A 14165-nucleotide genomic window follows, 5' to 3' on the forward strand; every position below is an offset into this window, starting at 1 on the left:
TATATATATATATATATATATATATATATATATATATATAACCACTTGAGCATTAGCCTAGTGGCCACCTAGTTCCCTGTAAAGCAGAATACTCAGGTTCAAATTCCGGTAACGTCCATGATCGAATTAAAATGAGCTATTAACCAGAGGTGCGCCAATTTCACTGGACTACGGGTCTCGTCGCTCGGGAGACTCGTCACCCATGTGTTACACTCGCTAGCAGGGATCCAATGTGATTGTCGCTAGAAAAGTTTTCTCTACGAACCCATATATATATATATATATATATATATATATATATATATATATATATATGTATATATATATATATATATATATATATATATATATATATATATATATAACAACAGAGTTAGGAGTCAATGACGGGGGACCACCACATAAGTTCCTACCACCCGATCATATACGTTCCACGTGTTGAGAATATTCTATCGAACAACTGTCATAAGACAGGTTGTGCGTGTAATCACATTTTGGAAGCATTGCATGAACACTTGTCATAGGACAGACTCAGACAGAAATACTGCCGACGAAATTCGAACTGGAGATGTTCTGCTCCCATGAACCTGAGTAGTCGAGGTACCGTTCGGGTAATGCCAACTTGGTAATATTAAGGCATATTAGGTCCTATAAATTAAAAAAATCTATCTTATTGTATTGTTCCATGACTCAACATACTTTGTTTTTTATTTAATAAATTTAAATATAAATATGAATAAAATATTCAAAATATGCTCAAATTTGGTTCTCAGGAGTAGTATATATAGAAGGTGAAGTTTGTTTACATTTGTGAAACACCCATCAGTGTTGGGTTGTGTTTGAGTAGTCTACTCTCTTGCACCAATACTTGTGTTTCCCTGCTTAAAGCCGCTACCAAAATGAAGGTATCTTGTTAATGTTGCTCTGTTTTCGTTTTTACAAGATATATATATGTTTTTATTCAATTTTTTTATTATTATTATGGTATTGTTAATTGTTAATGTAGAAAATACTACTCCTACATAATTTATATTCATCGATTTAAATTTTATTTTTAAATTTTATTCATCGATTTAAATTTTATAATGTTAAATTTTATTTAACATTATACCACATTTAATGTGTCTTCAATTAAATGACATTTTAACCTGTCGTCAAAAAACAATGCCTGTCAACATAGTAAACAAAGTAATAAATGAAGCTAAATTTTAGAGTTACATAGTATATTTGCAAACAAAAATAGTAGACATCTAATCTAAATCTAAATATGAGTTGAAACAAAAGAAGTATATTAATATTACTCCTTAATATTTATATAAAATAAGCAAAATTTGTATTATTTTTTAGCATACAGAGTATATTTTAGATAGTCATTTTCCGTAGATACAATAAACCAATTTAAGGATTACAGTGAATATTAAGATGTTAACTACTACTCTCTCGTCACAACCTGAATATTCAGTTTACTAGTTTTCTATTCCAAATTAATTGTTTACATAAACAAAAATAACTATAAAAAATATTAAATCTTGAAATTATTTTAACTTATACTCATAGTAACTTATTTATCAAGCTTCGTTTCCCAAACTTCAGTATATATCATAGAAGTACGATTTACAAGTTATCATATTATTATAATTTTTCTAACGACGTCTCTTAAGGCCGTCGTTAATATGTATAAGTATATTTTATATAGTAGTTAATACTGATTTTTTTTTTATAATTATTCAAATGTACAATATAAATTACGCACTTTAACAACAACTTTAAGAATTATCATTAGAAAAAAATTCGTTATAAAGTAAACACTTTTTAAGATATATTTTCAGGACGAAAGAAAAAAAATTTGTACAAAATTTACCCCTAAATACGGAAATTATATCCTTCATTTTAATACAATCTGGAGTCGAACTTTATGATCAAGTACGTACTCTGAATACAAAATTTGAAAATGACCTTTTTATTTTATCGCTAAGGAAATGATATAAAATAAGATACATTTGAAAAAGAATAAACAAAGAAAAACATGAGTCCGCGTCTCGAGTCTTTTTCAATTTTCTCTATTCTTTGTTTATTGTGTAATTAATACCAGTAATTACTAATAATTAATACTTGTAAACGTAGTTATAAATAAGGGAAATTTTTAATTATTAAAAATTAAATTTATGCATAAAATACTATTACATTAACTTAATTGATGATAGTTATTTTCAAGAAGTGTGTAGTTATTTTTAATATAGAAATAAATGATGTATGTATGAATTTGTAAAGACAATACAAAAGAATATCATACAAAAATTCTTAAATGAATACAAATATTATATCCTAACTACAGTATTAAATTAAAGAATTTTCGAACGAAAATTATTAAGGTGATCATTAAAATGTATAAATATATTCTACAATTGAATCATCTTAAACACAAAGTTTATATTGACTGCTACGTATATTATACTTACATTGCATGTTAACGACGTTTTTAAACTTTTATCTATTAAAATTTTTTATATAAATTAAAAAGAACAAAATATAAACCCAACCCACTCATTAGTGTTTATATAAACCCATTCATTCCACCCTTAAAATCACATCCCTCACACCATTATCATATCTTCTCTAATTTCTCAATACGTCAATCCAAAGTCAACATACTACATTTGACTACACAAACTATACTTTAATATATTATCTTATATTATCTCATTAATTCTGTTATCTTGAGAATTTTATGTTACGAACCACCCACTCTAATTCTACACAAAACTTTAGTTTCATATATACGAAAAACCATTGAAATATATTGAAACTTGTATTTTTGTTTGCTTTTCGGAATAAGATGGGAGAACATGCTGCCGGAAAGTTCGAAATTGCCGCAGGTTTTGCTCCTCAAGCACCTTCAAAGTGCTTTGATGACGACGGTCGACTTAAAAGAACTGGTACGTTTTTTGTCACCCTCAATTTTATGTTCTATTATCTTTTTAATACTTTATTTTCTCATGCAAAAAAATAATTACTCAGTACTTCAGTACCTCCTACTAAAAATAAGATCACACTAGTCGATCACTATCTAAAGTAAATGGTAAAAATAACAACTTTTTAAAGATTTTACGTTTTTTATGTGAAAAAATACACATAATCATGCTTGTTCATGTTGTATGTACGTTGAAAATTATTTTTTTTAGTTATGCATGATCAAATGATCTTCATAATTAGATAATCAGTTTCAAAACGCAGTCCAATAGGGCCGGTTTTCATATGAATATTGATTGATATGTGACTAAATGTTATTTTTTGGAATTGATTAGGGACTGTTTGGACTGCAAGTGCACATATCATAACTGCGGTTATAGGCTCCGGGGTGTTGTCGTTAGCATGGGCGACAGCGCAACTCGGTTGGGTCGCGGGACCCACTGTTCTTTTCCTATTTTCATTTGTTACATATTACACTTCTTGCCTTCTAGCTGCCTGTTACCGGTCTGGGGACCCTGTTAATGGGAAAAGGAACTATACATACATGGAAGCTGTTCAAAACAATCTTGGTATCAACTTTTTCCACCATTTTTAAATATTTCAAAATTTTTTAATTTGAGTAAAGGCTAAAGTTGGTATCTTTTGTTATTTCTCAGGTGGGTTTCAAGTTAAAATTTGTGGGTTGATTCAGTATTTTAATCTTGTTGGGGTAGCTATTGGATACACCATTGCAGCTTCTATTAGTATGATGTGAGTTTTCATCTCCAAAGACTTGTTATTTCTTGGCTGATTTTGAAGATAAAATTATATAATTTAAAAAAGTTTTGTAACATTATTGTTTTTGGTGTTTTGTGAATAAATAACAGAGCAGTAAAGAAATCAAGTTGTTTCCATGAAAAGGGACATGATAATCCATGTGGGGTATCAGGGACACCATATATGATGATGTTTGGTGTTTTAGAAATCTTGTTTTCTCAAATTCCAGATTTTGATCAAATTTCATGGCTTTCAATGGTGGCTGCTGTTATGTCATTCACTTATTCATCCATTGGTCTTGGCCTTGGGATTTCAAAAGTTGTTGGTAAGTTTTTAATTTTGACATTAAAAGAAATTAATTGGTATTAGTAGTTAGTCAAATTTAATTAATTTTGGTGTCAAAATGTCAAAGACTATAAACTACTACTAATACTTTTAATGCAAAAAGTTTTAGTGTACAAAAGATTCTAGCTAGACCATAGTATAAAAATGTTGAAAATAGAAAAGGTAGTTAACAAATACGGAGTAATTAATTTACATTAAGGGAATTAACAATTTTATTTCTTTACTTTTTTTATGATTACCAGAAAATAGAAAAGTAAAAGGAAGCCTCACTGGAATTAGCATTGGAGCTGTTACTCCATCAGGAACTGTTACTGAAATTCAAAAAATATGGAGGAGCTTTCAAGCACTTGGAGCCATTGCTTTTGCTTATTCTTATTCCCTCATCCTCATTGAAATTCAGGTATTTAAAAAAACTAACAACTTGATATAAATGAAAAACGGATATGGTTTTTCTATTCAGACTAAACGGGGGAAACGGGTATTTTTATTTAGATATACACGACCTAAACCAGTTACCTGTGATAGTTCCTGACGTACCCTTGGTCAATATGCTATTAGTAAGTATTGAACCCGGAACCTTTTATAATTATATTAGGACCCCAACTACTTAACTCTATTTTTCGATCCATACTTCTAAAATAATACAAGAAAAGATTGAAAAATCTAAACAATGTTACTTTTTGTAATTAAATTCAGGATACAATCAAATCACCACCAGCAGAGTACAAAACCATGAAGAAGGCAACTATGATTAGTGTGGTGACAACAACAATCTTCTACATGTTTTGTGGATGTTTCGGCTACGCAGCATTTGGAGACATGTCACCCGGAAACCTCCTAACAGGATTCGGTTTCTACAACCCTTATTGGCTACTCGACATTGCAAATGCCGCCATCGTTATCCACTTAGTCGGGGCCTACCAAGTCTACTGTCAACCCTTATTCGCCTTCGTAGAAACCACGGCTTCTAGATATTTCCCTGAAAGCAAATTCATCAACAACGATATCGACATCCCAATCCCATTCGGTGGGTACAAGCTCAACTTGTTCCGATTAGTATGGAGAACCGCGTTTGTGTGCATGACCACAATTGTTGCGTTACTGATGCCTTTTTTCAACGACGTTGTTGGGATACTTGGAGCGTTTGGATTTTGGCCATTGACTGTTTATTTCCCGGTCGAAATGTATATTGTTCAAAAGAAGATACCAAAATGGAGTACGCGATGGATTTCATTACAAATATTGAGTGTTGCTTGTCTCATAATTTCGCTATGTGCTGCAGCTGGATCGTTTGCCGGAGTGGCGTCTGATCTAAAAGTCTATACCCCATTCAAGACAGTATATTGATTAAGGATTAAAAGTTGTAGTGTTATGATCTTTAGAAAGTTAAAAGAAGATTTCACAACATGTTTGTTTCAACTTATTGATAAAACAATCCTGAAGAAAAGGGGTTGTCATTCTACCCATGTAGTTTTTATTGTTATTTGGCAACTTGTATGTATCTTCTTTATGTATGTATTGGAATTGGAATTAAATCACTCTCAAGTCTAACAATTCCAATTTTTGGTCTTGTTTCTATCATGATTTGTTTACATTATGACCATTTAAAGTAAAACACTATTTACAATTGTACAAAATTGAAAAAATTTAAAATTTATATGAATATAGATGAATATTTATTAACCCGTTTAATTCGATAGATATGAATATATGAATAGATGATTTGAAAGTATATGAATTAAAAAAATTCAAATGGATATGATGTGGATATAATATCAACCGATTCATTCTCATTCCTACTTAGACTAATATCCGAAATTATTTTTGTTAAGAGAACTATCTATATATACTTTTTCAAAATTTAATTTTTTTTAATAACTCTTCTTAAAGAGTACTCACATTTGATGAATTAATTTTTCCTAATAAACTATAAACTTTTAAAAATGCATTTTGATTTGAATACATTAAATATAAATTTTAAATAATGATTTATTTTTTTAAATAATAAATTAAAAAAACACATTAATTAAGGAAATAATAAATTAAAAAAAAAAACATATTTAACATGTATAAATTACAAATACTGTCCACATAAAAAACGACGCCGCTAATAATATGCTACAACCATTTATTTTGTAACCTTACTATTGGATTTAGTTTAATATTTCCTCGTAGATAAAGTTGAGAGACTATAGCTGTCGGTAGCCCAATAGCGTATAACCCCATCCCCATTATCTACGGGATAGTATTTTGAGTTATCGAACCAGATTCTTCAACTGGTGCACGTCCCAAAACAAGGATGTGAGTTTCTTCTTGAGTCTTAAAGATAGAATAGCAAAAAGTTGCTCGACTAGTAAATTATTCAATATAAGTTGTCAATTTAGAAACCACACTTCGTATTATTATGTTGTAAATATAAATAAATATACATGCATGTCGCATGGTTTGTCTTTATACGTCCCGTGATCACTCTAGAACTCATAAGTCAACCTCGATTTTTTGTTACTTGCGGAAAAACTGATATATATTAATATTAATATTAATATATATAAATATTAATATATATATATATATATATATATATATATATATATATATATATATATATATATATATATATATATATAAAGTACTTTTTTTTTTTTTGAAAAGCAAGTAGATTGAGATTAAAAGAAAAACGAGTAATTACAATACAAGGCGCCGGTCAAACAAGGATGACCGACCCAAAATTAAAGCACGAAAAATACAAGTGAGTGCATACTAACACTCTATCAATCCGATTACAAATCTAAAAACTTTTGAGGACTAACAAGCCAATTGAGCCAATCGATAAATTTGCCTTTAATCCGATTCGAGATCCATTCAAACGACTTAACTTGGATCTCGCTTACTAAAACCGACGCACTCCACGAATCTTTACTAAAAGCCATCAAATTTCGGTTTTTCCACAAGTAATAAGCGCACACCCATACTACGGCTTGCCAAATTCTATGACCAAGAGTAGATGATGAGTGAGCTAGATTACCCTCAATATCTCCCACATTCGAGAATGAACACGAACCAAAATTCCACCACTTATGAAGACGGGTCCAAACATCACGAGCATATTTGCATTCAATGAGAGAATGATCAACCGATTCGAGACCATCATCACAAACATGGCATCGAACACTATGAAGATCGATGCCCCTTTTGTCAAGTTCGATTCGAACCGGGATTCTCTTCTTTAACGATCTCCAAATAAAGATTTCAATTTTTTTAGGGACCAAGTTGTTTCTCAATGTTCTTTTACTACCAATGGGATTCCCAAGTATATGAGTATCTAGGAGAGACGATAGCTTCTTGACCGTGAAAATACCATTGTTTGCGAGACCCCACTTCCAAGATTCACGAGTGTTGAAATCGAATTGAAAAGATTTTAATAAGTTTTCAATCTCAACCAATTCGTTTAAAGTTCTACCTCTAGGATCGCGTAGCCAAGACCAAGAAATACAGCACGACGATGCATTTTGACTACCAATACCTGCACGGTTACCGAGAGGAGGAGAGTGATGGGCAGAATTTCGCTGAGCAGAAGCTGAATTCGGCCGAGAACCAAAGACAACAGCCGGAAACTCGCAGCCCCCACCTGCATCAGACACGACAACAGAAGCTGCAGCAGCAATTTCAGTAGCTGCTGTTCCGGTGTGCCTGGATGATGGAGCAGAGGATATCCGATCACTAACCATTGCATCCTTATTTGACTCGAGCATATAAAGCCTCGGAAACAAATCCTTCAAACAAGCCGACCCGCACCAATTATCTTTCCAAAACAAAGTGGACTTTCCATCGCCAATTGATTTATTGAAAGAATTTTTGAAAGCGACATCACAATCTTCAATGGCATTACCTGCAAGAATAATGTTGTACCAAATGCTTGAGACCGATTGATGAGCAAGCCCATCACCAGCTCTTAAGCCACCGTCAATTCCATAAATACTTCGGATGATTTTAGTCCAAAGACAATCGGTTTCGGTTTTAAACCTCCACCACCATTTACCCAAAAGGGCAAGGTTCTTGCCCTTTAAGGACCCAATATTAAGCCCCCCCCCCCGCCCCCCCCCCCCCCCCGCCCCATAAGCTAAGCAAGTATGCGCCCATTTAACCCAAGAAATTTTGGAACCCGAAATATCCCCACCCCAAAAAAAAGAACGTCTCACACTCTCGAGAAGCTTAAGCACACAAGGCGGGCACGAAAAAGCGCGAAATAATACAACGGAAGACTATTGAGCACCGATTTAATAAGAATTAATCTACCCCCAAAGGACAACGTCCTCATTTTCCATTCCGAAAGTCGTTTCTTGAATTTATCAATAACCGGGGTCCAATCACTAATTTTCTTCATCTTCGCACCAATAGGGAGGCCGAGATAAATAAAGGGGAATTTGCCGGCTTGGCAATGCATACGACTAGCAAGCCTCTCAACCTCGTCCATACTATCACCAACCCCATACAAACAACTCTTTTGAAAATTAACTTTTAGACCCGAAGATAGTTCAAAACATTTAAGAATGTTGATGAGATTCCTAGCGTTCGAATTGGACCATTCCCCGAAAAACATCGTGTCATCCGCATATTGTAAATGAGAGATCGCAACTTTATCACCTCCAATCTCAACCCCTTTAAATAGGCCACGATCAAACGCGGCCTTCGTGAGAATATTGAGCCCTTCCGCGGCAAGAATGAAGAGAAATGGGGAAAGAGGATCGCCTTGTCTAACACCTCTTCCTATCGAAAATTCCTTCGTAGGCGATCCATTGACAAGAATAGAAATGCTAGCCGATTTTAGACACGCGAGTATCCACTTGCACCATTTAGTACCAAAACCCATACAAGTCATTACTTCCATAAGAAAATCCCAATTCAAACTATCAAATGCTTTCTCGAAATCTACCTTAAAACAATGCTTCTTTTCTTTTGGTTTCTCAAATAATCAATAGACTCGTTAGCAATTAAGACACCATCAAGAATGAATCTTTCCCTAAGGAAGGCACTTTGTTTCGAGCCGATTAGCTTAGGGATCACTTTTCTTAATCTATTGGAAAGAATTTTAGCAACAATTTTATAAAAACTCCCAATAAGACTAATAGGGCGATAATCACTAAGAGTAATCGGGTCACTTTTTTTTTGGATTAAAGTGACGAATGAGGCGTTAAACTCCCTTGATAATTCACCTTTATCCCAAAACCAAGTGATAGCATTGAGAACATCATCTTTAATGATATCCCAAAACCTCTTAAAAAATCTTAGATTAAAACCATCGGGGCCCGGGGCCTTTGAGCTTCCACAATCATGAATTGCCTCAAGTACTTCCGCTTTACAAATAGGGGCTTCAAGACCCCTAGCCTCGTCGGATGAAAGCGAGGGATAAGTAAGATCCATAAGGCTAGGTCTAAAACCCGGTTGTTCTTCAAAACGACTCTTGAAATGTTGAAAAGCCGCCTCTTTTATCTCAATTGGATTTTCACACCAAACTCCATTAATAGAAAGCCCCCTAATATTGTTCTTATTATAACTTCTTTTGATGACCGAATGAAAGTATCTAGTATTCTCATCCCCTTCAAGAATCCATCGCACCCGGGCTTTTTGTTTTAGCATATTAGCTTTGATTTTTTTCTTTTTGGAACCATTCCTTCCTAGCGTCTAACCAAAGCTTCCTTTCCTCTTCATTTATGAGACCCTTTTCGGCTTTAAGTTCAAAGGAGTTGGCAACGGACTTCAACATTTCAATTTCTCCATCAAGATTACCAAACTTAAGAGAACTCCTCGATTTTATGGCAAGTTTAGTTCTTTTCATTTTATTTCTAAGACAACAATCCTTACGAGTCCCACCATCGTCTCTCCATGCTTCTTTAATGACATTATCAACATCATCAATCTCGAGCCATTCATCAAACACCTTGATCGGTTTTGGGCCAAAATTTTTGAAATCATCTTTTAGGATAATGAGACAATGATCCGATTTGCCACGATCAAGAGCTACCACTGAAAGACAACTCCACAATTCATTGAAGCAATCATTTACTAAAAACCGATCTAGTTTACTAAACTTGGTGCCATCATCACTAACGCGGGTGAAATTTCTACCTCCCAGTGGAATATCAATTAGTTTTGCATTGTTGATGAAGTTATTAAACATCTTCGCTCTACTATCGATATAATGACAATTGATTCATTCGTCTTCGGATTTAACTTCATTAAAGTCACCACAAATCACCCAAGCGTCATTTGGATCACTCGAAATCAAGTTTTGTAATTGATCCCAAAAAAGTTGATTGTATGATCATCGTGCGGTCCATAAACGTTGATGACATTAATTTTTGCTCCCGTATTCTTCCAAACACCTCGGATCCCAATACAAAAATTGCCAACAAAAGAGTCAGAAATATCAAAATAAGTTGTATCCCAAATAACCAATTGACCCCCCGATTTCCCGACCATTTCCTTTTGAATAAAGTTACAGTCTTGGTTTCCCCACAACCTACGGACCCATTGCAAATCAATAGCGTGTAATTTTGTTTCCTGAAGTAACAAAATATTAGGTTTTTCGACAAGACAAATGCTTTTTAGCCAACCAAACTTACTTTCTTTACCGACCCCGAACCCTCGAATATTTAGTGAAAGGAATTTCATAACACATATACCTATAACGACTAGATGAGGCCAGAGACTTAATGGGTGGTTTTTTCCACCCACCTAAGCCCTAATTGATCACCAAATTCCTTTACACCATTATTAGAAATAGAAAACGAAGAGTTATTTGAAAAGGATGCTTGCCTGACATTAGACGAAGACTTCTTATCGAGTGACTGAGAAGGTTGGTTAACACAATTCGAGCAAGTCGACTTGATTGGTCCATTGATTGGAATCTCTTTTCTAGCAGCGTTTTTCAAGTTCATCATTCTAGACGATGTTTTCCATCTTCGTAGCTTAGAGAAGCAACAATCCTTTCTACCAGATTTATGATTCTTTGCAGCTTTAGCATTCTCTGTGTTATTCGCCCTTTTCTCTCGAGCAATACGCCTGGACATATTTCCATCTACCTTTACAGACTTGAGTTTGTTTGGTTTAGGAACAGAAAGAATAGGCCTAGAGTTGGATGTCTGTTCACTTGGAGTAGAAGCAGGCCTGGGCCCAACAGAGGAAGAAATGTTGGGTTTACTGGATGTCATGTTACCAGGTAAGGTAGGCCCAACAGAAACCCCATTAAACGGACTGTTGGTAACAGGTGGGCTGCAAAAAGGAGTCATTGGATTTTCCAGGTTCAGTCCACTAGAGCGAATTGGGCTGAAGGGACTTGAATCCATCTGGGCCGGCCCCACATTATCATCATAACATGTATCTTCCACGTAATCTTCTTTACTGTCAGTTCCAAGAAACGGGTAGGTTTTGGAAGGAGAGGAAAAATTACTGTCTTTGCCGTCTTGAATATTTGGGGAATCCAAATCGTTCACTTGGTTCATTGTACCTTCTTCTTTGTCTCTTGCTTCATGATTACATTCTTGGGACCTTGAAACATCATTATTACGTGCAGACTCTACATCTTCCAGGTTACCATCCGGATTCCGGCAAGAATTGGTCGGAGATCGTTTTACTTCATCACAACCCTTTGGGGCACGATTATCCCGAAAAGCAGGCGAATCATCATCAGACGATTCGAAAGAATCGTCTACGCATTCATCATCTGAGTCATCATCAACATTAGCATGAATGTTATCTTCCCTATCGTCCTTTTCAGATTTGTAAGCATCATCAACCCAATCGTCCGAAACTGGTTCAATGTCAATTTGCACCTTCCGATTATGATCTTCAAGGACGGAAACATATAGCATGACCAGATCATCAACAATAATCTCAGCGAACCCATAAATATGATTTAAATCCATAACATGAATTAAAGCATGACCAGCCAAAAGGTTTTGATTTTGTGAAGTAATGGAACAATTCTCAAGTTCGATGACCCTTCCCCACTTCCCAGCAATTTCACTAAACACCTCCTCATTCCAACAAGTTACCGGAACTCCCTTGATTTCAATCCACACATAACGACCTCCTGATTTCCAATAGTTAGGTTTGAGCCTTTCAATACCACTACACCATTTGTTGATTATATGGCCATTCGAATTCAGTAGGTTGTTCACCATGGACTTAGATTGATAATGCATAAGGATGTCTAGTCCTCCCAAGTACTTGATAGAGAAATCAACTAAACCTTCTGCCCTACATAGGTTTTCGAATTGATTAATAAGGCCGATGTTATTTACATGTGCAACCACACAACAATCCATGAATTCTTCACTATTGCAGTTAAGATTCCTGATATCAGCCTTCCTAACATCCTTCACATCTTCAGCCACTTTTCGGATAACATTCTTCACTTTGTTTTTATCCAGATTTGCCCTCAAATCTGCTTTCTTACTATTGATCTTGTACCTTAAATCAATCCTAGGTGAGGCGGTTACCTCGTTAAAACCTCTACCATCAGTGTAAGCGTTGGACCAGTGTCCTTTGCATTGATGATCATCGATGTTACCATTGTTGTATCCCCTTGAAACACCCATCGAATGAAATCGCTGGTGCGTCGAACCAGTTCTACCATCAGCTCTATCATGAGCTTTGAAAACCCTAATTGGAAAGCCATCGAACTTGATGGTTTCCAGGGATTTAAGCAGCCGACCTTCATTAGAAACTTCTCCAAATCTAGCGAAAGCGAATCGCTGACCATTTTTGAGGCGTTTAGATGCCATATAGATGTCTTTCAAAATTCCAAACGGTTTGAACGTACGCCATAGTTTCTCCATGTTCCAACTATCGGGATAGTTGAAAAACATGAACGAGGTCCATTGGTTCTTGACTAATCTTGGAAAATCGTTGTCGTTGAATCTCCCGTTGTATTGATCTTGCTTGAAATCGAAACCCGCCTTGAAGCTTGCATACCTCTCTCTCTCTCTCTCCTCACTTTCTCTCTCACGCACCCCCCATATCTTTTATATGTTTTAGTACTTTTTTTTTTTTAAATGTTAGCTACAAGCAATAAAACCCGACTATACACATAGACGACGTTGATTAGTGACCAGACACAAAGTTAACTAGTATAACTAAGACAAATGGGTTCTTAAAGGTCGCAATATAAGTTATCTAATTTTTTATTTGATATTTATTTTCGACCAATATGTAGATCAAGAACCGGCTTATTGTGCATGTGACCATGAGCCCACAAGGCGTATAACCTTTTGTTGATCGGCTTCAAGCCACCAATATGACCCACAAGATTCCATGGCATTACATTGTACGTTCAAGTGGTACATAAATTTGTTAGACTATATTATTTATGTAGCCCATGTATTATGTATGTTGGGCTTAGCCCGTTATTAGATGTTAGGGTTATTGGCTATATATAGCCCTTATGCATGTACTGAACAATTCATTCACAATAATAAGATATCAATGTTGCACTTTAACATGGTATCAGTTGCCAAAGAAAACCTACAACCCTAATCTACCACACACAAAAAAAATAGCAAAGCCGCCACACCAATTCTGAGTTCTTCGTTGCTGAATCCAATCATATACTTCATTTTTTTTTTAATCAAAAGTTCCATCACCACTTGCTATACTTCCAACACATAGCAATATCTCAACCTTATTCATCATTCCACCACCGTCCATTATATTATATGTTTAATATATAACAACACTCCAACAATCATCATCATTACTTTATCGCCATTCTTTTTATTTATTTATTTTTATTCGATCACAAATACCAATTGCACTTGATTTTTTGTTAGATCACAATTACCAATTGCAATTGAAGTGAAGACACGTTGCCACTTCTTTTCTTTCAATCTTTAGGTTTGTGTCTTCTTTAACGAGAAAAAAAACAAAGTCAGCAGCTATATCAAGTAGGTCAAAAAAAAAAACAACTGTTTATTATGGCCGGATATCAGTTTCAGGCCCAACTTTTGCAGATTATTGAGGCCCAACAACAACAATTGACTCAGTCTACCAATCCCTCTTGGGCTCCATTTAATTACTCACAGGCTGTGCTTAAT

General features: G+C 34.7%; 2 protein-coding genes across 2 annotated transcripts; one reads left to right on the plus strand and one right to left on the minus strand.

Moving 5' to 3' along the window:
• The first annotated feature begins 777 nt into the window (after nt 1-777).
• Nucleotides 778-5609, plus strand: LOC139858573 (amino acid permease 3-like). Its single transcript, XM_071847411.1, has 7 exons — nt 778-905; nt 2837-2936; nt 3306-3539; nt 3627-3720; nt 3837-4051; nt 4314-4471; nt 4768-5609. The coding sequence occupies exons 1-7, from the start codon at nt 900-902 to the stop codon at nt 5416-5418; spliced, it is 1458 nt and encodes a 485-aa protein (XP_071703512.1). The 5' UTR covers nt 778-899; the 3' UTR covers nt 5419-5609.
• Nucleotides 5610-6851: 1242 nt separating this feature from the next.
• LOC139859312 (uncharacterized) lies at nt 6852-8950 on the minus strand. The gene is made up of 2 exons (XM_071848107.1): nt 8368-8950; nt 6852-7960 (listed from the first exon to the last, which is right to left on the minus strand). The coding sequence occupies exons 1-2, from the start codon at nt 8948-8950 to the stop codon at nt 6852-6854; spliced, it is 1692 nt and encodes a 563-aa protein (XP_071704208.1).
• Nucleotides 8951-14165: the final 5215 nt, after the last annotated feature.

The sequence above is a fragment of the Rutidosis leptorrhynchoides genome, chromosome 7 (genome assembly GCF_046630445.1).
Source record: "Rutidosis leptorrhynchoides isolate AG116_Rl617_1_P2 chromosome 7, CSIRO_AGI_Rlap_v1, whole genome shotgun sequence".
In the NCBI taxonomy this organism is placed as follows: Eukaryota; Viridiplantae; Streptophyta; class Magnoliopsida; order Asterales; family Asteraceae; genus Rutidosis; species Rutidosis leptorrhynchoides.